This window comes from Nomascus leucogenys, chromosome 7b (assembly GCF_006542625.1).
Source record: "Nomascus leucogenys isolate Asia chromosome 7b, Asia_NLE_v1, whole genome shotgun sequence".
Taxonomy (NCBI): domain Eukaryota; kingdom Metazoa; phylum Chordata; class Mammalia; order Primates; family Hylobatidae; genus Nomascus; species Nomascus leucogenys.
In genome coordinates, this window is record NC_044387.1 from 14,591,315 (window position 1) to 14,613,634 (window position 22,320).

General features: G+C 50.7%; 1 protein-coding gene and 1 long non-coding RNA gene across 4 annotated transcripts; one reads left to right on the top strand and one right to left on the bottom strand.

Annotated features, from left to right (window-relative positions):
* Window positions 1–2,233: 2,233 nt before the first annotated feature.
* Window positions 2,234–18,601, bottom strand: LOC115835953. Its single transcript, XR_004030928.1, has 3 exons — window positions 18,591–18,601; window positions 11,679–11,684; window positions 2,234–2,315 (listed from the first exon to the last, which is right to left on the bottom strand). It is a non-coding gene; the product is annotated as an uncharacterized LOC115835953 (long non-coding RNA).
* On the top strand, window positions 3,102–19,762 carry MB (myoglobin). 3 transcript variants are annotated; one of them, XM_003264688.4, is made up of 4 exons: window positions 3,102–3,274; window positions 9,068–9,170; window positions 15,429–15,651; window positions 19,084–19,762. In XM_003264688.4, the coding sequence occupies exons 1-4, from the start codon at window positions 3,115–3,117 to the stop codon at window positions 19,228–19,230; spliced, it is 633 nt and encodes a 210-aa protein (XP_003264736.1). In that variant the 5' UTR covers window positions 3,102–3,114; the 3' UTR covers window positions 19,231–19,762. The 3 variants fall into 3 exon arrangements, with proteins under 3 accessions (XP_003264736.1, XP_003264737.1, XP_003264735.1); XM_003264689.4 differs by lacking the exon at window positions 3,102–3,274 and adding an exon at window positions 3,878–3,985; XM_003264687.4 differs by lacking the exon at window positions 3,102–3,274 and adding an exon at window positions 8,825–8,971.
* Window positions 19,763–22,320: the final 2,558 nt, after the last annotated feature.

A 22,320-nucleotide genomic window follows, 5' to 3' on the forward strand; every position in this document is an offset into this window, starting at 1 on the left:
TAGTAAAATGCCAGTGGTAGAGTTTAGGTGGTGTTCAGTGTGAAATTCTTCCCACTTTGCTGCATGTATGAAAATCTTTATAATAAAATGTTAGGGAGAAATGTCTCGTGGCTCCAGACGTGTCCCCTCCATTGTGTTAATCACATCTGCAATTAGTGTGATGTTTCTAGGACAGCAAATCAGACCATGGCTCTCCCTTGCTCAGAAACCCTTCTGTGGCTCTCCCTGGGGACACGCCCACACGTCTGTGGCTCCCAAGGCTGTCCATGCCTGGCCTCTGTTTATTTCTCTAATCATCACTCTCCCCTTCACTTTTTCCACCACAGAAACACCAAAATATTTATACGTCCTGCATAGCATGCTATTTTATGTCTCCTATGATAGAAATCACTCATTTTCATCTAATATACATTCCCCACATCTTTCTAAGTAATAGAAATTCCAATTTTTATCTGGTGATATGGCCAGGTAGAAATAAAGACTACATATCCCAGCCTCCTCTGCAGCAAGGTATGGCCATTGGATGTGCAGTAAGACAAAGTATTAATTACAACTTCTGGAAAGTGTTCTTTAAGATAGGGTCACAACCTTCTTCACCCCTTTCTCCTTCCTACTGGTTGGAATGAGGGCACGATGGCTGCAGCTCAAGCAGCCATCTTGGATCAGGAGGTGAAGGCCATATGTGTAACGTGGCAGAGCACTAAGGTAGATTGAAGCTGGGTCCCTGGACTGTGGTGTGCTATGTCAGCTCTGAATCCCCTACCTCTAGACTTCTGTATGAAAGAGAAGTTAATACTCTCTTGTTGAAGCCATGTTATTTTGAGTTTTCTGTTGCCAACAACCAAACCTAGTCCTAACACACCAACTTCTATGTCATCGAATGTTTTGATGCTTGTACTTGGAATGTCTTTTCCTCACTTTGCTCCTAACAAACTCCTATTGATCCTTCAAAACCTTGCTTGGACATCACCTTCTCAGTTACATGTTAATTCCTTGGTGGAATTCATGTTTCCCTCCTCCATGATTTCTCTGTACCTTATATCACAGTGTGCAATTATTGAGTACTTACTGTGTATACGGCACCATGCTGGGTGCTCCCTCTTTTAATCCTTACAATGATATTTAAGATAGGTTATTCTTTTCAAAATCTCCACTTTATGGATAACAAAAGCATAGACCTTGGAAAGTTATGATACTTTTCATGGATCACAAAAGTAGTACATGGTAGGGCCAAGTACCAAGTCCAGGAGTCTCATTCCAAAGCCTTTAGCCCTGTGCTGAATGGCCTCGATTATTACCCTTATCAGAAAGTACTGACAACATTAGGTCACACATCCCTCCCTCCTACCACCTCTCAATGCTCAGAGGCCAGCCGGTGTCACCCTGGTCCCCCCAGAGCCCAGCACGGAGCCTGGCACACACCAGGTGAGCATGAGTGCTGTGGAACGTGACTATCCGTTCTGAGCCCCCAAGTCCTTGTCTTGGTCCTTGTGTTTGGAATATCCCTTCCTCACTTTGCTCCTAACAAGCTCCTATTGAACCTTCAAAATGCTGCTCAGGCATCACCTGAGCCTGGCACATAAAGTTCTTCCCAGTAGATGTCACCTCCCACAGCCCCCCTTGCCCCACGCGTCTCCGGCAGGCTTTTACAGCACTGTTCGGTACCTCTGCTTAGAACACTCTGCAGAACGCTCCCTCATACGTTCACATCCAGGCCAGCCATCAGCTCTGAACAAACTCCTATTGATCCCTCAAAGGCCTTCACCTCACAGGCCTAGGCGCTGCCTTCTCACCCCTCCAAAGCCTTTGCTGAAATCTCTGCTGCATTGCAGATCTCACTGAGGTATCTCCTCCACTAGACTCTGAGTCCCTTGAGAGCAAGAACCATGGATACCTTATATCACTGTGAGCAATTATTGAGCACTTACTGTTGTTAAAAAAAAGTTTAATCTCTAGCCGCCTCCTTGCATACTTTAAGTTGGACCTAAAGGTTTTTCTGTACATCATGAACTATATCAAGTGGAGGTATAGACAGACTATAGCCTACAGCGTGCCAATCACCGCATTTTGGCCAGTCAAATGTAGCCAACTGTTCGAACCATGTTCAGATAAGGCAAATGCCAACCTGTAACCAATCCAGCCGTTTCTGTACCTCATTTCTGTTTTCTGTATGTCACTTTCCTTTTTCTGTCCATAAATCTTCCACCATTTAGCTGTGGAGTCTCCAAGCCTACTCTGGCTCGGGGGGCTGGCCCGCTCGCAAATCATTCATTGCTCCATTAAACTCCTTTACATTTAATTTGGCTGAAGTTTTTCTTTTATCACTGTGTATCCACCACATTCAGTGCCTCCCTTTTTCTTAATTTTATTTATTTTTATTTATTATTATTATTTTTTTTGAGACAGGGTCTCGCTCTGTCGCCCAGGCTGGAGTGCAGTGGTGTGATCTCGGCTCACTGCAACCTCTGCCTTCTGGGTTCAAGCGATTCTCCAGTCTCAGCCTCCTGAGTAGCTGAGACTACAGGCATGCACCACCATGCCTGGTTAATTTTTGTATTTTTAGTGGAGACGGGGTTTCACCATGTTGGCCAGGCTGGCCTTGAACTCCTGACCTCAAGTGATCCTCCCTCCTCGGCCTCCCAAAGTGCTGGGATTACAGGCGTGGGCCACCGCGCCTGGCCAGTGCTCCCTTTTTCAGTCCTCATAGTGACATTTGAGGTAGGTTATTCTTTTCAAAATTCCCATTTTACAGATTAAAAAAGCATCCTTGGAAAGTTATGCCACTTTTCCTGGATCACAATATTAAAAGATCACAATTCATCTTCTAATAATTTGGCAAGCCATCCATGGTCTTCTAAGCGAGGCGCCATGAATATAACGAATATAGAGACAGAAAAAGACCCCTCCCCGCTGGCTGGGTTGAGGGACTGAGAAATGGAGAGCCCAGATGGAAGGGGCAGGGCAGAGGTGCAGGCTTTTCTCCTTGTTGCCACTAGATGGCAGTAGGGCCCCCATTGTCAACCCCTGGGGCAAGGTCACCGACTGTCTTTGCCTTTGCCTCCAGCAAGCCAAGACCCTGGGCAGACTCAATCCAAAAATAAACAATCGAAGAGCATGTTGGCCTGGTCCTTTGCCAGGTACTGTAGAGCAGGTGAGAGAGTGAGGGGGAAGGACTCCAAATTAGACCAGTTCTTAGCCATGAAGCAGAGACTCCGAAGCCAGACTGCCTGGGTCCCAATCTTGGGCTTGGTATTTCCTAGCTGTGTGACTCTGGGTAAGTTACTTAACTTCTTTGTGCCTCAGTTTTCTCAAGTGTAAAGTGAGGCTTGTAAAAGTGTCTCCTGCAAAAGAAAGGGCTGCTGGGAGGAGGGGTGTCCCTGGTGTGCACTAAGTACAATATGAGTTTGTGGCTTTTATATTCCGGCCTCTGAGGCACTCACAGGGTAGAAATGGGGAGAAGCCAGTCCAGACAGGTACACCCCAAAGCAAGAGAGATGAGAAGGCTGCACCCGTGCTGGAGCCAGAGCGGGGAAGAGGGCACATCTGCTGGGAATGGGTAGCGTGGGGTGGGAGGAGTCCTGGCAGGGGAGCCGTTCCTATGCAACTGGCCTTGAAGAAAGGGGAGGATGGGTGGATGTGGGGTTAGGTGACTGTGGAGGTGGGGCTGGTCTCTGTCCAGGTGACAGGTGGATGGTGGAGCTGGAGGAGCCACTCGGAGCCTCCAAGGCTGGGGAGGGGGGAGGGGGAGGCAGATCGGTGTCCCGGCCACACCTGTTGACTAGGGGATTAGGATGTTGTGTCCCTGCCAGCCCTCCTCCAATAAGCCCCTCTGGGCCTGCAGGCAGAGGAGGAGCCTTGCCATGTAAACTGTATTTTTAGTTCCCTGTGCCTCTCCCCGGCTGCTATAAGACACCTCTCCCCACCCCCAGCCCTGGCCGCTTGGCTGGAGGCTCTGCGAGGACAGCTGGGGAGAAGGGGAGCTGTGGTCAGTATGATGGATGCTGAGGGGCTGGAGAGGAGCAGCCCGGGTGGGTGGGTTCCTGGGAGTCTGGAGCAAGCTTGGGGGTCCTGCTGCCCCATCAAGGGCCTTGAGCATGTCCTGCAACTCCCAGGCCTCAGCCCTGCTCTGAGTCTTGGCCTGGCGCTGGTCCAGGAGGGTAGACTCTGCCAGGGAGGCACAGCTAAGCTGGGGGTGGGGTGGGAGGGCCTGCTGGCAGGAGGGAGACGCTGCCCAGACTGGCCTTCAAAGGCCGGTTCCCAGAAGGAGGAGGAAGAGAGTAGCGAAGATCGCGGGGACTCCTGGCTTTCAGGAGCCCGAGTTCTCCTTCTTGTCACATCTTTGATGTCCCTTGGTGGTGTCTTAAGCCCAGATTGACCAAAGGGAATTGTCAGCTGCCCAAGGGCTAGCAAATTCCTAGGTCACCTAGATTGGATTTTCTGACCATAAAAATTGTGGGCCAGGTGCACAGCTGCCTGAGGGGCTCAAACCTGTGCAGATGGGTGCTGGAATCCCCTTTGCTATAGCGTTCTCTTTGTGTTCATGTGACCAGAGGTGCTCAAACCTGTGCAGATGGGTGCTGGAATCCCCTTTGCTATAGCGTTCTCTTTGTGTTCATGTGACCAGAGGTGAGAGTGGCTGGAGACTGAAGATGGCAGAGCCCATCTTTCTCCACCAGACTGAGGCCCCCGACTCGCCTTACCTGGGGAGGGTGCTCAGTGGAAGTCCTAGGATATTCAGTCTGGACAAGAAAAGTCTTCGGTGAGCCTGCTCCTTCTCTTGTGAGGCAGACTCAGCTGGGCCTCTGTATCCCCAAGGAGCAGGTGGAGTCACCACAAGGAAGTGTGTGTGACATGGAGGCATCTTTTGGTTTGACATAAACAAGGATTTTTAAAGCTTATGTAGTGAGCTCACCACTCCCAGGAGTATTCAAGCAGATGCCAGATGATGACCTGTAGGGAAAACTACATTTAGTGGGAAATTGGACAAAATACCGTTGAAGGCCTCTTTTAGTCACAAGATACTATGGCCCTAGTTTCTCCGGTGGTGAAAAGTTGAAGACTTTGACACTCTAGAATTTTAATTCTGGGATCTCGAGACTCCAGAATTGGGAGCCTTGAGGATGATTCTACAAGTCTCAGTTTTGGATTCAAAGAATCCTGTGATATGAAAGGGAAAAAGAGGAGGTCTGATACCCAGTTTTGCCCCACTGGGTATCAGACTAATGTGCCCTGCATTCGTGCGTGTGTGTGTGTGTGTGTAGCATGAGCGTGTAAGGCTGTAGAAAGTTTTGCACACAAAGGCAGCCTGTCTTTCCTATCATGTGTCTGCAGCTTCTCTGCCCCGGCCATAATGAAGGCTGTCACAGGGATAATAATAGCCCCCAAACAGAGCGGGTGACTCCAGGTAGCCATAGCAACCGTGAGGTAACGCTGCTCTGTTGTAGAGATGTGTAAGTACAAACAGATGTCGGTGCCTTCCCATTAGCTTAAATGGTAAAACTTAAAAGGTCCATCAACTTCAAAGCTACAGGTTTCCATGAGCACGCCAGTTAATGGTGGCACTTGCCAAGCTGGTGATAGCTTCATATTAAACACTTCAGCATCGGTAATGGGTTGATGAGATTTTAAATGCTCAGGCCATCCCCAGACAACTCAGGAGGCCAGAGATGGGAGAAGAGCTGGGATTCGGGTAGTAATCAGCCCTGCCCTGCCCCGCACCCTCAGGGGTGTTCTGACACTCTCGGGAGGGCACAGGCCAGAGAGCATTGGAAAACCGCACACTGCATCTCAATCTCCAGGAGTCTCAAATCTGCCCCTCGGCCTTCCCCGGCGCAGCGGGCAGGGGGACCCGGGTCAGATGTGGCACAGCTCAATGCCATCTCCTTCTTTCTGCCCTCCTCTCTCACCCCCTGGGCTCACCTCCAGCGAGTGACCAGCAGTAAGGGTCAAACTACTGAGAGTCTGAGACCGGGGCAGACCCTCTCAGAGTTGTCTTTCCTTCTGAGCCTGGGCCTGGCACAGACTGGGGCCTCAGTACTGGGCTTTTGAATGAATGAATGAACAAAGGAACAAACAGATGATTGACTGAATGAATGAATGAGATTCCCTTTGGCATCCCCATGGCTTTTTTTTTTTCTTTTTGAGATGGAGGCTCATTCTGTTGCCAGGCTGGAGTACAGTGGTGCGATCTCGGCTCACTGCAACCTCTGCCTCCCGGGTTCAAGTGATTCTCCTGCCTCAGCCTCCCAAGTAGCTGGGACTACAGGTGTGCGCCACCATGCCCAGCTAATTTTTGTATTTTTAGTAGAGACAGGGTTTCACCATGTTAGCCAGGATAGTCTCGATCTCTTGACCTTGTGATCCACCCGCCTCGGCCTCCCAAATTGCTGGGATTACAGGAGTGAGCCACCGCGCCCAGCCCCCCATGGCATTTTTAGCTACTCATTTTGTTATTGCTTCTTCCACTGCTAAAGAGATGGGCCTTTGGAGGTCGGCTGGCCTAGCATTTGGGGTTGACTTCTGGAATGGTCACTAGGGAAGGGGCGCCAGATGTGCAGCCGGTGCCTCTGACCCTTTTGGTCATTAGGAGTCAGCTGACTCAGTACACAGGACTCACTGAATGGAGACACAAGGCTCCTCCAGGGAGTGGCGGCTCATGGCAATCCTAGAACGGTCACCAGCCAGGCTTTAGAGACCCACACAGAGGGCGTTCTGACCCAAAGTTGCACTGGGGAACTCCAAGTTTGGGGATTCTTTGAATTTAACTCTTTTTCTAGCTACATTTCCTACTATTTGTCCAATTCTTACCAAACATCCCTGTTCACATTCTGAAGACGGGATCTGACTGGCAGAGCTAGTAGACGCCGACTATTCAGATGGAGCCCTGACATTGGCTTTCTCAGCTTGGCTGTGACTGGCAGCAGGTTTGGGGGAGAATCGTGTGTCCCAGAACAAGACTGGCTACACCTGTACCTCAGCAGGGGTGGTTATCTTCAAAAAGCTGTGTAGGTGGGGCAGTCATTACTGACACATCCAGTGCAGACCCAGGATGGCCCAAACACTGGCTTATCCTTTCTGAATCTTGTCTCCCACAGCCGTAAAGCAGGGTGGTGCTCGCTGCCTGACGGAGGTGTTATAAAGATTAGATGTAATCTTGCCAGGCAGGCACTTTGTAAACTGTATAGTCCTATGCAGATGGAAGGGCCTATGCCTATCTTGATCATAGCACTAAACAAACTGTACTGTGTTTTCATTCCTCTTAGTTATCCCCCTAAAGAGACTCTGAGTTCCTTGAACACAGGAATGTGTTTTATTTGATTTTGTTATCCTCAGCATGTAGCAGTGTCTGACACACAGTAGGTGCTCTATCACTGTGAGAGGGATGGATGGATGGATGGAGTTACAGATGGATAGATAGATGGAGGGATGGGTGGATGATGGATGGATAGATGGATGGAGGGGGGATGATGAATGGAGGGATAATGACTGGATGAATGAGGGGATGGGTGGATTGATGGATGGAGGGATGGAGGAACAGATAGATGGAGGGATGGGTGGGTGATGGATGGATAGATGGATGGAGGGAGGGGTGATGAATGGAGGGATAATGAGTGGATGAATGAAGGGATGGGTGGATGGATGAATGGAGGGATGATGGGTGGACAAATGAGTTGATGGATGGATGGATGAACACATGGATAGATGGATAGATGGAGGAATTGGTGGATGTTGGATGGATGGGTGGATGGATAGATGAGTGAATGGATGGATAGACAAAGAGATGATGGATAGATGAATAGATGAATTAAGGAATGTCGGATAGATGGATGAGTAACTGGACGGACAAGTGGATAAATGGATAGATGGTTGAATAAGTGAATGGATTGAAGGAGGATGCACGGATGTAAGATAAGGCTAATCATCCTCCACTCACTTTCTTTGCAAAACCACCCACCCATTTACTCAATAAACATTTATTCAGTTCAAACTTGGCACAGAGCACCATGTGAGGCCCAAGAGATACGTGGGTTAATAAAACAGAGCTCCTGCCCTCCTGAAAACTGCAAAGAAGGGGGCCTGGCTTTCTGGGTTCAAATCCCAACTCTGCCAGCAACTAACTGTGCATCTGTGATGTTTCCCTACTTCCTCTCAATTAAATAGGGATAATGTCAGTACCTATCACATTGGGAGGTCTTGTGGGGATTAAATGAGTTACCAAATGCCAAGTGTTTGGGACAGGGCCTGGCACCCAGCAAAGTCTCTTGTGAGTGCTGGCTGCTATTATCCTAATGGAGAAGCTGGCATGAAAACCAGGAAATAGGATGCCCCTTGGGAAGCAATGCAACAGGAACCTACACAAAGAAAGGAAAGGAGGAAGCAATTAGTTGTGTCTCAAAGGAGTATGTCAAGAAAAACTTTTCAGAGGGAAATCTTTGAGCAGGGTCATGAAGACAGGAGTTCTCTAAGAGATTGTGGACTTGCCTGGGACCACCTGGCTATAAGCACGAAACCCTCCGGTTCCTTTCTGTCACTTCTGGCTGGGTGAGGGGTCTCTGGCAAAGGGGCAGAAGGTGCGTGAGAGGTTGCGAATGGCCAGGACTGTCCTGGGGCCAGCCGGGGCGCCTGGTGGCCAAGCTTAGAAACATGACAGGTCCTCTTGGGGGGGCTGACCGCAGGGAGCGTTGGGTTTCAGGCTGCTGGCGTTGGCCTTGGTGGTGCCCTTTCTGTCGGCTATGAGAGTCCAGACAGTGTCCAACCTCCTCCCCTTCTTTCCACACGCACAACCACCCCACCCCCTGTGGCCTGAGCTGTCCTGCCTCACCACAATGGCACCTGCCCTAAAATAGCTTCCCATGTGAGGGCTAGAGAAAGGAAAAGATTAGATCCTCCCTGGATGAGAGAGAGAAAGAGAAGGAGGGCAGGGGAGGGGGACAGCGAGCCATTGAGTGATCTTTGTCAAGCATCCCAGAAGGTATAAAAACACCCTTGGGGCCAGGCAGCCTCAAAGCCCAGCTGTTGGGTCCAGGACACCCAGTGAGCCCATACTTGCTCTTTTTGTCTTCTTCAGACCGCGCCATGGGGCTCAGCGACGGGGAATGGCAGTTGGTGCTGAACGTCTGGGGGAAGGTGGAGGCTGACATCCCAAGCCATGGGCAGGAAGTCCTCATCAGGTAAAAGGAAGAGATTCCATTGCCCCTGCCACCCACACCCTAAGATCAAGGGTGTTCAGCTGCAAGGTGGAAAGTTTGTACGTGGGGTAGGTCTGTTGGCTGCATTAGTTAAGGGTGTTAGAACGGTCACTTGCTTTTTCTTTGCTTTTAAGTGTCAGGGATTGGACTCAGGAGAGGGAAAGGAGCCATTTCAGGCTGATGTCAGCAGCTGGAGGAAGCTTGAGAATCAAACCTTGGATGCTCAGAGTCCACCAGGAAGAATTTTAGAATTATAGACAGTCCGAGTTAACAAGGGCCCTGAGAGATTTTGCACAGCCACCTCTCTTACAGGATGAGGACAAAAAGGGACTGAGAAGGGGAGGACATTTCCAGAGTCACAGCTCATTAAATGCTCTTAAAGTGTCAAGGTTAAGACATGGTCTTCAAGGGGAGACAGATCTGGTTCTAGACTTGGCTCTGCCGCTGAGCTGCTGGGTGACCTTTGGGAAGGTACTCAACCTCTCGGAGCCTCAATTTCCTCTCCTGTACAGTGAGTGGATATCCTAATATCTACATCCTAGAGGAGATGTGAGAAATAAGATAATGCATGCAAGAGGCCTGGCATGGTTCCTGGCAAATACTGAGTCCTAGAAATGTTAGTAGCTATTACAGATGAAGCCCAGGCTAGGGACCTTTCAAAGCATTGCAATTAGAGAACAGAAGATAGAGGCTCATTAGTGACCTTTGATGTTGAGTATGTCTCCAGTTTGAGAGCTCTGAATGATGTGGTCCCCAAGTATATCCTGCCTTCTACCACAAGGGATTCCAGAATACATCAAAGAGAACAAAATTCTGAGGTTTGTAAATAGACGATGGCTGTGGTTTGTACATAGAAGCTCATCTCCTCGTTGCCTTCCATCCCAAATGGTGATACACTCTTCTCTTCTCCTGGCCCCTTCCCTCACCGTTCTGAGCTGGTTCCCTCACAAGTCTAATGGGTTACGAATCAACGTTTCTGCCCCCAGGGGGAAGGAAGTGGGCTCTGGGGTTGCCACAAGTGAATGGATTGTCTTTGGCACTTTAATTTGCAGATTAATTTCTCCTTATTTGTGAGCCAGAGCCAATTTTCCTCTTCCACTCTGTCGTCCTTTAGGTCTCCCTTGGGCTTTACCCATTTCCAGCTTCCATCTCCCTCAGGAGCATGGCTGGTCCTGGAAGCTCCGTTATCTAAAATTTGAGCCGTTGGTGATCCGTGCTAGAAACACTTAAGGAAGAACAGCTGAGTTTTCTGTTGACTCTAATGGCATCGTGGTGTGTTTCTTATGTCTTGCTTCTCCTGTCCCTGTCATCTGGCTGCAACAGGCCCTGTTGGATTGCACAAAGTGCTCCCCTGACCAACACACACACACAAATTGACATCAACTCCTGGGCCACAGATTTGCCGTGTGACCTTGGACAAGTCTCTCCACCTCTGGGTCTTATTTCTCTGTTGGTTGAGCGAAGGGATTGTCTTCCATGGGCTCTGAGATCCCGTCCCATGCTTATGCCCTAGAATTCTCTGAGTCCTTGATGCACCTTTGCCTTTGGAGAGGACGCAGGACAGTCAGGCGTGGAGATAGGAGACCAGAGTTTGCAGAGCAGAGGTCTTTCCAAGGTGATTTGGGAGCTGCCAGACCTAAGGCAGTGACTTGCATGTCTTGAAAGAGACTCAGGGTGTTGCATCATCAGGGAGGATCAGAGAGGTCTGCCAGGGGCCGGGGGCCAGGGATAAGACGTAATGCCTAGCGTTGCTGGCCCCTGAAAGGTCCCAGAGGCCTGGTGCCCTGTCACGTCTTAGGCTATGGGACATGCAGAGACTGTGCCAGCTGGTTCTGCCCTCTCAGTATTTGGGTACAGGGAGGATGGCCTCCCTGGGGGCAGGGTGGAGGAGGCTCATGCCCAGGACTGCAAATGCCCCCCGTGGTAGTTGGTATCTTGACTTTGTTCTAGATACTGACTCTGGATTTTCTAACTGACCTTGAAAGGTTATGTCTCCAATCTTCTGATTGTAAAAGAGGGCAAATTCCACGAAGCCCAGTCTGTAAACCACTGAGGCCTTCACTGCAAGTACATGACCATAAAATTCTAGAACACAGAAGCTGGAAGGTCACTTGGAGATTCTGGCTCCAGGAGTGGGGCTTCGGAAGGGAGGGGGCTGCTGGGTGGGTTCCACACCCCTGTTTTTCCTTCCTTTACTCAAACCTTTTTTGTTTTATTTACCTTGGCTTTTTTGGGGGGTGGGGGAACAAAGGATTTCAAGGCCATAAAATGTTTGAAAATCACCAGTGGTGGTCACTGCTTCTCATTACAGGGAGGAACTGGGCCTGAGAGTCTCCACCGGTTAATGGCAGCCACAGGCAGGACCAAAAATTCCTGGGTGATGCTGATGATAATGATGATGGTAGAGATGATAAGGAGGACGGCGACCATTTATTCAGCACATACTGATTGCTGGGCTCTGTGTTAGTGTTTCACTCACTGAAGCCTGACAACAATCTTATGAGGTAGATATGATTATGATCACCACATTTAACAGAGAGGTTAAGTAACTTACGCCAAGTCACACAGCAAGTAAGAGAGGAGCTGGAATTCAAATCCAGGCAGCTTGGATCCAGAATCCTTGCTCCTTTTTTTTTTTTCTTTTTCTTTTTTTTTTTTGAGATGGAGTCTTGCTGGGATTACAGGTGCATGCCACCATGCCTGGCTAATTTTTGTATTTTTAGTAGAGACTGGGTTTAGCCATGTTGGTCAGGCTGGTCTCGAACTCCTGACCTCAGGTGATCTGCCCGCCTTGGCCTCCCAAAGTGCTGGGATTACACGCCAATGCGCCCGGCCCAGAATCCTTGCTCTTGACCACTATGCTATACTGCCCCATGACCTTGCCACACGCAAGACGGGCTGCCATCCATGCTCTGGTTCTTTTATTCTAGCAGAGCCAGAGGGGTGTTCATGGATCTGACAATGTGCTCCATGTTCCATGTGGGTGTCCAATTGGGCCTCAGTTCAGAGAACAGCACGAAAATGACCTCCCTTCTCTCTGACTTGGCCTGAAGATCTGTCTGATGAACCAGGCCCACTGATAGAAGGGTTGAAGCTGGAAACACAGGCAAGCGGGGCTTTCTGAAATACTAGGGAAAATGCCCTCTGTCCATTTCCACAGGCTGAGGGGCTTTCATCTGTTCATTTTCCGGATCAGGCAAATCTGGGAGAATGGCCTTCTGTGGCTGCCTGGGGGGCTCCTAGCTGCAAGGCCTGGGCCCACAGGAGGCAGGCGGCTGTGTGGTGCTGGAATGATCTTGCGGGGACAAATTAGCCTGATTCTGCTCTGCTGTTTAAAGTCAATATGGGGCGGGGTGTGGTGGCTCAGGCCTATAATCCCAGCACTTTGGGAGGCAGGGTGGGCGGATCTCTTGAGTCCAGGAGTTCAAGACCAGCCTGGGCCACATAGTGAGACCCCTTCTCTACAAAAAATAAACAAAATTAGCTGGGCGTGGTGGTGTGTGCCTGTAGTCCCAGCTACTCGGGAGGCTGAGGTGGGAGGATCGCTTGGGCCCAGGAGATCAAGGCTGCAGTGAGCCGAGATCACACCACTGCACTCCAGCCTGGGCAACAGAGCAATACTGTGTCTCAAAAAATATTAATAAAGTAAATATGAGCTCTCTCCCTGGCTGTCTGGTGCTGAGAGTGGAAAGAAAGGCATTGGCAGGTCTAGACCCTTTTGGTTTACATATGGATGAGCCAAGATCCAGAGAGGCTAAATGACTTCAACATCACAGAGCACATTGGCGCCAGAACTGGGACCGGAACTCAGCTTCCATAACTGTCAGTCTCGTGTTCTCTTCCCTAGATATCAGAGGGCAGAGGTGGGCCCCAAAATGTCTGAGACCCCCAACTGCCTTATGTCCCAAATTCTTGGCCCTGTTCTGCCCCAGACAGTCTCCTTTCAGCATCCTGACCTCGGACCATCGCCTGTGCATGCCAGGTCTTGCATCTGTCAGGCGGGAGTTCAAAGATCATTGTCACCAGATAATAATAGTCAGGAGCTCAGGGACCCTTGGATGAAAGGTGTCAGAGACAAGCTGTCAATGACGCATGAGGATTTGGACAGGGTCCTGGGTCGAGGTGGCAATGTTGGGCACGGCAGCAGACCATGCCCAACATGGGGGAAGGGAGTGTATGTGGTTCGGGCTTGTGTGTGTCTGTGTGTGTGTGCATGTGAGTATGGCATGTGCTGGGAGATATTTACGTGTACCTCTGTGTGAGTGTTCAGGCCCATATGTGAGTGTGCACACACATCTGTGAGAGCCCGCATGCATGTACACTTGTGAGGTGTTGGTACATGTCCATGTAGGTATCAGTTTGCCTGTAAATATCTCTGTGTAACAATAACAAAGCCCGAATAGTCATCAAGAGTGTAGACATGAAGCCAGACTGCCTGGGTTAAATCCCCAGCTAGTTAGTCTTTCGGTGCCTCTGCTTCTTCCTCTGCAAAATGGAGTCTACCCCATCAGGCTTTTAAAATCAGTTAATATGGCCGGGGGCGGTGCTCACACCTGTAATCCCAGCACTTTGGGAGGCCGAGGCGGGCGGATCACAAGGTCAGGAGATTGAGACCATCCTGGCGAACATGGAGAATTCAGAGAATTGCTCAAACCTGGGAGGTGGAGGTTGCAGTGAGCAGAGATTGCGCCACTGCACTCCAGCTTGGGCAACAGAGCGAGACTCCATCTCAAAAAAGAAAAAACAAAAACAAAAACAAAAACAAAAAAACCATGAACTCATTCTCGGGTTGAGGAGCTCAGCGTCCTGGTTGTGAAATATCCTCCTCATAAAACCCTGGGATGGAGACTACGGGGATCAGGTGCTTCCTTGTGACAACTTCTGGGCACGGTGGCTCAGGGCACAAACTGGAGTGTGGCCACAATACATACTGTGTACTTGTACAGGGATGTCACAGAGCCTGGAAATCATAAAAGAGGAGCTTTGCAAGGAACTGAAACCATTAGACAGGAGAGAGAACCCTGGGCAGACAGGGTTGCCCCTGCCAAACATTTCAGGCTGTGGCACAAGGGAAAAGGTGGGAGTTATGAAACTGTTCCATTTTGGATTTAGGTCTGGGCTCTGCCGCTAGCTAGCCAAGTGACCTCGGGCAAGCCACTTATCTCTGTGGTCTTCCATGAGTAAAAAGCGGAAACACACTCCTACCCAGAGGGCAGGTCTGACTCCCTTTAACCAGCACCCACCTGCTCACAGCAAGAAGGACTGAGGTCTAAAGCTGGAGGTGGGCAGGAAGGACCGAGGTCTAAAGCTGGAGGTGGCTGCTCAGAGTCCCAGCAGAGGCCCCTGGGGCACCTCACTGAGTGCCTGGCAGGAGTGGGTGCTTGTCTCAGGGCTGGGTTGGGTTGCTCTCACCAGAACCCTTCGTCATCTGCACAGTGAGGGGACTGGGAGGTTCAGAGAGTCACAGCTTGGGCTCAAAACAAGCAAGAGGTTTCTGAGTGTGAGGATTGCTCTGGAGTGGAATGGCCCTCACAGATAGGAGTGAGCCTCCTGTAGCTAGAGGTATTTAAGCAGCTGAAGGACAATCCCTGGGCAGGAAGCTGCAGAGATGGTTGCAGCATGGACTAGAACTGCTGTTTTGGTCACTCAGACCTCATTCCAGCCTGGCTTCTCTGGACAGCACCCCTGCAATAGTGAGCTGGTGACTTTATGCCTCAGAACCTCGGTTTCCACATCTGTAAAATGGGAATAATATGAATGACTCAAAAGGAAAATGCAAGTTGAGTCTATCATGGAACCCGGCACATAGTAGGTGCTCAGCTAGTGCAGGGTCCTTCAGCTTCAGTGCTCCTGGCCCACTCACAATGCCACTCAGCCATCTCCTCTCCAGGCAACTTGGGGAAAATTGGAGTGAGGCCAGTGAGCAATGCAGAGATGCCCCTCATAGTAAAGAAGATGATGATGGTAATAAAAATAACAATAGCAAGCATTTATACGACACTCACTATGTGCCAGTCACCCTGTTGGTACATAGCACACACTATCTCACTTAATCCTTTAAGTAGGGACAAGTTATCCCCATTCCTTCTATGAGGAAGCTGAGGCACAGAGAGGTGAAGTGAATGGCCCAAGTTCACACAGTTGGGAAGACAGGGAGCTAAACTTGAACTCTAGTCTGGCTGCCCCCAGACCTCACACCGCACCTCCCATGCCTGACTCCAGCCTTCCCTGTGCCCACAGGCTCTTTAAGGGTCACCCAGAGACTCTGGAGAAGTTTGACAAGTTCAAGCACCTGAAGTCAGAGGACGAGATGAAGGCGTCTGAGGACCTAAAGAAGCATGGTGCCACTGTGCTCACTGCCCTGGGCGGCATCCTTAAGAAGAAGGGGCATCATGAGGCAGAGATTAAGCCCCTGGCACAGTCGCATGCCACCAAGCACAAGATCCCTGTGAAGTACCTGGAGGTAGGAGGCAGAGCCTGGGCAGATGGGAGGATGCAGGGAAGGTCTCGGGGTGGGGCAATGGGATCTGGGTTCTAGTCCCAGCTCAGCCACTAACTTGTGGGATGACCTATGCCACTCCTCTCTGTGCCCCAGGTTTCTCATTTGTAAAGGGGACTGCCACCCACTTTGTCTTCCTCCTGGGATCGTTGAGAATGAACACATTTAGCATTTTTAACTTAGTAGGCCAAATTCACATCTTATTACCAAAGAGGAAAGGGAGAGGGGATATTGGGTGCAAAATTTGCATCCTCTCCATGGGTAGGTACCATTATCATATCCACTTGATAGATGGGGAAACTGAGGCACACAGAGGTTAAGCAGCTTGTCCATGGTCATAGGAGGGGGATAACGGCAGAGCCAAGATTCAAACGCAGGTCTCTATTACTACAAAACCCCAGCCCCTAACTGCTGTGCCACTGGGAGTCTGGTGCATGCAGGACTTATGTGGCAGGAGCTCAGCAACTGGGGCTCCATTTGGGGTGGGGGTGGCCAGCAGGCTGGCTCTGTTGGTTCCAGCATCTTCACAGATGAAGAGACAGGACCTCAGTTTCCAGCACAAGTAATTGGTTTGAACCTCCTGAGATGTGTTGGAAAGTTGGGTGGATCAGGGTTGGGGGCAGGAGCCTGGGCTTCAGGTTGTGTGTCTATAACTGGTGGGAGGAGGAGATTTGGGGAGAGGAGGGAGCTGGGGATGAAGGACCACAGGGATAGATGCATCCCCCAAGGGTAGAAACAGCAGGAAGTCTGGTGCAGCTATGAGGATTAGGATGTGGTGATAGCTACCCACTGGGATGGGCCACAGTGAGCATTTGCTGCCGTGCCTAGCACATGGCATCCATCCTCAAAGTTGCCTCATGGCCAAAACGGCTGCAAAAGCTCCAGCCACCTCTTCTATATTCCCAACTTGAAGCAGGAGAAAGAGAGGAATGCTCTCTTTTGAGGAGTTTAAGGAGTCCCAGAAATCTCATCCAACAATTTTATTTACATCTCATTGGCCAGAAGTTAGTTACGGAGCCACCCTGTCTGCACAGGAAGCTGGGAAAGGTAGTCTATTACCCCTCCAAATACAACTAGTGTTCTGTTACCAAGGAATAAGGGGAAATGGATATTGCGGAGGTAATTAGCAGTCTCTGCCCCAGGCAAGTACCCTTCTCATCCCCATTTTACTGGTTTGGAAACTGAGAGCTCAGAGGGTTTAAGTAGCTTGCCCAAGGTCACACAGCAGATAAGCCAGAAGGTACAGTCAGATCTATGGTACTCTGGAACCAGGCTCTGAATCCACTGTGGCACAATATCACCCACTGACAACCACCGCCACCCCTCTTTAGCCTCAACCCTTGCACCCCACCATGCGATTGCGCAGAGTCCTGCCTGCCCAACTACTCCACATCACCAGCGTGAACAGACAGCCCTGCACGTGAGGCCGTCCCTGCCTGCCCATCTTCTCTCTGCAAATCCCTTCATCCACTAAGGCCCAGTGCGAAGCCATCTCCCCTGCTTGGACCCCCAGGCCCACCAGGCCCTCAGCGGTTCCATCTGCCAGCCCCTCCCTGCACCGCAGCACTTTATCCTCATCTCTGGTCATGGCACTGCCAGGCTGTGTGATAATTTGTTTCTTTGCCCAGCGGTCTCCCAGCAGACACTCAGCTCCCACGGGGCTACCATTTCTGTGCCCCAGTGGCACATGGTTAGCTCACCATACACTTCCAATGACTGAGTTCTCTCTCTATAGAGGAAGAAGCTGAGTTTTGGATAGAAAAAACCATGCAGCCAAGATATCACAACCAGTTGGCCACTAGAACCCAGGTCTCTCTAAAACATGCTTAATCCGATGCATAACCTCTGCAAAAAATTAAGACAGAGCCCAGGTGTCTGCTCTTCCCCATCACGGTGGACCTTCCCTCTGCGCTGTTCATAAGACAGTCTCCACCTCATATGTGGACAGATCGTCTCTCTGAGGGACAGAGGGGCTGTAGAGGGTAGTGGGTGCCAAGAGTGTTTCCATTTCTCAATTATGCAGTGGCTCCGTTCCACTGTTTTCTAGATATGAGTGGCTCTGCCATGGACTCCAGGAAGTCTGAGCTGGGGGCCCAACCAGGCCATCTGGGTGGCTGAAGTCACACATGGGGTCGGGGCAGAGGTGGCCCTGGAACTTGGTTCTCTCAAGTTCTCTAAGGACAGGGCTTGCTCCATGACACCCCGAGCCCTCACTTTGTTTTGTGGCATTCATGAAACGGAAGGTGAAGTTAAGCATCCACCTTGATGCCCAAGAGTAGGCGTTTGTGGAGCTGCCCCTCTTTCCCAGCAGAGGGGCTCACAGGGTGTTGATGCTTCTCGAGGCCTCCCTTTGCATGTCGCACCCGCGACTCTCCCTACTTTATGTCACTTGCACCCTGGGGCCCTGAGAAAACGAGAAACCCAGCCTCGGTTCAGCCACTGCCTCCGATCCCAGCTCTGGCAGTGGCCTGACCACAGCCTCCTGGGCTCAAATCCATCTCTGCTCTCTGCTTCCTGCGTGACCTCGGTCTGGCCTCTTGATTATCTCCTCTGTAAAACGACACTCATTGGTGCACCAGCCAGGGCTGTGGTTGGGATCAAATCTGGTTAACTTGAGAAAGCACAGCCGTGTTTTACATCCACGAGTCTTTCCATCCCTAAAGCAGCCCCATGCTACATCTCCATTTTCCCATGCCCATCTCTGTTATCCGGGCAGTGAGATCGCAGGTACTAAAGCAAATGGCAATGCTGAGGCTGATAGCAGACATTCTCCATCCTGGGAGCCAGCCGTGGGCCTCATCCCTGTCTTCTTCCTCTCTCTCCTTCCCTCCCACCAGTGTTTCCGTGCTTGGTATAAAAAATAGGAGGGCCCCAAAATAGGGTCTTTAAAACAATAACCATACCAAGTCATTAAGTATGCAAAAATTGCATACACACAAATAGAAATAGTTCCTTTCTAGACTTTCTGATTGCAAAATCCTGAATACAATAATGAAATCCGAGCATTTCCCTTCTTTTCTGCTGCCCCCATGAGGGTGGTGCTCTGAGCTCTCACCTGGTTTCAGTGGGGTCTACATCCCGATGGAGTGGAGGGGGCTGTGGGTAAGAGCGTGGGCTCCGGAGCCGGCCCTCCTGGGTCCAAATGTCCCTTCCATTCAGCCTCCCCTTGCCTCAGTTTCTGCATCTGTAAATCGAGGGCAGTTGTAGTATCTAACAGTGGTTGTGGGGATCAAAGGGGTTCATCCATGGAGGTCACACAGACTCTCACCTGGTGCCTAGCGAGTGCTCAATACACGGTCCTGGAATAAAGAGAAGGGAGGAGGAGAACTGACTTCCCATCTGGCTCCTGGCTTGTCCCACCCCGGTGACCATTTCCTCTCCTCACCCTCCCCGCAGTTCATCTCGGAATGCATCATCCAGGTTCTGCAGAGCAAGCATCCCGGGGACTTTGGTGCTGATGCCCAGGGGGCCATGAACAAGGCCCTGGAGCTGTTCCGGAAGGACATGGCCTCCAACTACAAGGAGCTGGGCTTCCAGGGCTAGGCCCCTGGCGCCCCACCCCCACCCACCTGGGCCCCGGGTCCAAGAGAGGGCGGGGTCTGATCTCGTGTAGCCGCGTAGAGTTTGCTTCTGAGTGTCTGCTTTGTTTAGTAGAGGTGGGCAGGAGAAGCTGAGGGGCTGGGGCTGGGGTGTTGAAGTTGGCTTCGCCTGCCCAACAATGGGCCTCCCTGTGGAATGTCATCACCCTGGGAACCGGGAGTGGCCCTTGGCTCACTGTGTAGTGCATGGTTTGGATCGGAATTAATTGTCCTTTCTTCTAAATCCCAACCTAACTTCTTCCAACCTCCAAACTGGCTGCAACCCCAAATCCAAGCCATTAACTACACCTGACAGTAGCAATTCTCTGATTAATCACTGGCATCTTGAAGACAGCAGAATGTCCCTTTGCAATGAGGAGGAGATCTGGGCTGGGCAGGGCAGCTGGGGAAGCGTTTGAGTATCTGGAACACGTGTGTGCCTTCTCAGGTATGGCAGTGACTCACCTGGTTTTAATAAAACACCCTGCAACATCTCAGTCTCTGCCTGGCATTTTTCATCTCCTAGAGTAAATGACGCCCCCACCAGCACCAGCATCAAGGAAGAAATGGGGGGAAGGCAGACCCTGGGTTTGTGTGTGCAGAGAGCCTCAGGAAACAGGAGAGAGGGAGGAGGAAAGGCAGGAGGGTGAAAGGGACAGGAGCCCACCCTCCCTAGGCCACCGCTCAGAAGCAGGCCCATTGCAGGGCATAGGGAAATGGAGGGGACAGCCTTGGCCCCAGCCTTGGGAGCACCTTCTCTTCCGGGGAGGTGGGAGGCAGCGAATAGACCTCTGCAATACGAGGAGAGAGTGACAGGTGTGCCGGGCTGTGGGAACCCAGAGGAGAGGGGACAGGATAAGGGAACAGATCATCATCATGGCTGCAATACCTTCAGTAACATAGGAAGGTCACCCTGCTAGTAAGTGGCAGAGCTGGGACTCAAACTATGGCCTGGAAGGCAGCAGGGACTCCAGCCAGGGAGACAGCAAGGCGGCCAGCCAATGGCAGCTGCTGACCTTCTGGCCACAGAGAAAGGACAGACACGTGGGGAGTAATTTACAAACACAGGCCAGGAGACAAAATCCATATCAGCAAAGGCAGAGTGCACGGGCAGAATATGTAAGTATTGCTGCGAGGGCCAAGAATAAAATGTAAGCATGTAATTGTGGCAGCCAGGAAGCAGGCTGCAGCAGAGGGTGTGGAAAGGGGCCTGGAAAAGGGCCTGGTGGGCTGGACCGGCCCAGGTGCCCAAGCCATGAGGGCCTAGAATGCCACCACGACTCTGGGCACCATCTCTGGGAAGCCCCAAGTCCTGGGCACCATAAATCTCCAGTAGCTCCCAGAACAAGGGACCTTGAGCACCCTGGCCCTTGAGCATCTGTCTCGGGGTCCAGCCCTACCCCTACCCCATGATAATCGTGACCTCATTGCCCCAAACCTCAGACTAAGCGCAGGTTCACGGCTGCTGGGCAGAGCAGCGCTCCTCTGCTGGATGTGGACACGTCCCAAATCCTAGCACACTTATTTATCAGGCTGTGCGGTGGCACTAGACAACCGCATTAAAGGGGCACCTTCTTCCTTTCTGCGCCAGGATTTGGGAATTCGTATGCTCTATGAAGAGGTAGGAGAGAAAGGAGGGGAGTTCAGGGTGAGGGGAGCTTTTTGATCTTGGAGCCTGGAGAAAAATTCCACATACTTAAGAGAGTAATTCAATTGAACACTCAGGCAATGAGCAGTTCTGTAGAGGATTCGTGTGCAGGATTTAAAGCTGAATAAACTGGGTCCCTGTCTGCAAGCCATTGACAATCTAGTCAGGGAGACAGATGTGTTCTGATAATTAAATCAGGGCAGAACACCATTAGGGATGCAGAGATGCACCCGTTACTTGTTATTCATTCAGCATCCATTCAACAAATGTGTGCTAAGCACAGCAATTTTTTAAAAAATTCCCAGTTTATGTGCACCTTGGATGCACACGATGCAACTTATTCTTTGTGTGTGTGTGTGTGTGTGTGTGCACCCGCCTGTGGCTCAAGGGGACTTCTGTTTTGAATCTTTTAGCCTGAGTCACAGATACTTAATCTCAATTTATTTGAGATTTTTCTGTGGTTTTGGGGCTGATTCCAAGGGACTTATGTGTGCCAAGTTGTGGTGTGCGTGCATGGGGAAGTGGCAATCTGGTGGCTGCTGTCCTCTGTCCGCAGGGGTGACCTCTGGACTGCTGCACCCACCTGGTCCTTAGTCATTGTTCCTTATCAGATCCTCTGCATAGGAAACTGTGATTGCTTTTGCCTGGGACCACTTCCTCCCTGAAATACTCTTGCCCCATGAGGTCTCTGCCTGGAATGTGAGGCACGGATTTTCTCTGTGTTCAGACCCCGCAGACCCATCTGAGCTTTTTTTTTTTTTTGCCTCTTCTAGGAGTTGGCAGGGCTTGTGCAAGGCGGCTCTGTATGGTTGTATGGGTTGTGCACTCCGCATGAGTGCCTGGACGAAGCGGGTAATAAGAGCTGGATGTGAACTGTGCTCCAGTTACCAAGCTGTGCACCCAGAGGGGATGCCTTTTCCTAACCCACACAAGGTGCTTTATGAGCAGGGACAGAGCCTCTTGCTCTGAGAACTACCAGCATCTGCAATCCGGGTGTTTTCTCTGCAGTTCTCTTCTTTATGACAGTTTCAGAAAATGTTTCTCCAGCCTGGAAAGCAGAAAACTCTCATGATTTCCTCCAAGTATTTTGTCCTTTCTGTATATTCCTTCTGGTTCTCTCCGAGTCTAAGCTTTCGACACTGCAAATCCAGGCAAGAGACATGGGTTTTTCTTGTTCTCAGCTGTCACATCCTTCCCTGAGGCTTAGGGAAAGAAATACTTTGCTGTCTAAAGAAAAGGTAAGAGCAAAAGGAATAAAGGCAATCCTGGGGGAAGAATGGAGTTTCACATTTAAAAAATATCCTGGCGGGGGCGGGGGCGGGGGCGGTGGCTCATGCCTGTAATCCCAGCACTTTGGGAGGCCGAGGCGGGTGGATCACCTAAGGTCAGGGGTTCGAGACCAGCCTG

Bases quoted from the DNA above. Each gene is read 5' to 3' on its own strand.
- MB (XM_003264688.4), top strand. From the start codon at position 3,115: ATGTTGGCCTGGTCCTTTGCCAGGTACTGTAGAGCAGGTGAGAGAGTG. The intron at 9,171-15,428 runs GTAAAAGGAAGA...CTGTGCCCACAG, and splicing joins GGGCAGGAAGTCCTCATCAG to GCTCTTTAAGGGTCACCCAG. The intron at 15,652-19,083 runs GTAGGAGGCAGA...CCCTCCCCGCAG, and splicing joins TCCCTGTGAAGTACCTGGAG to TTCATCTCGGAATGCATCAT.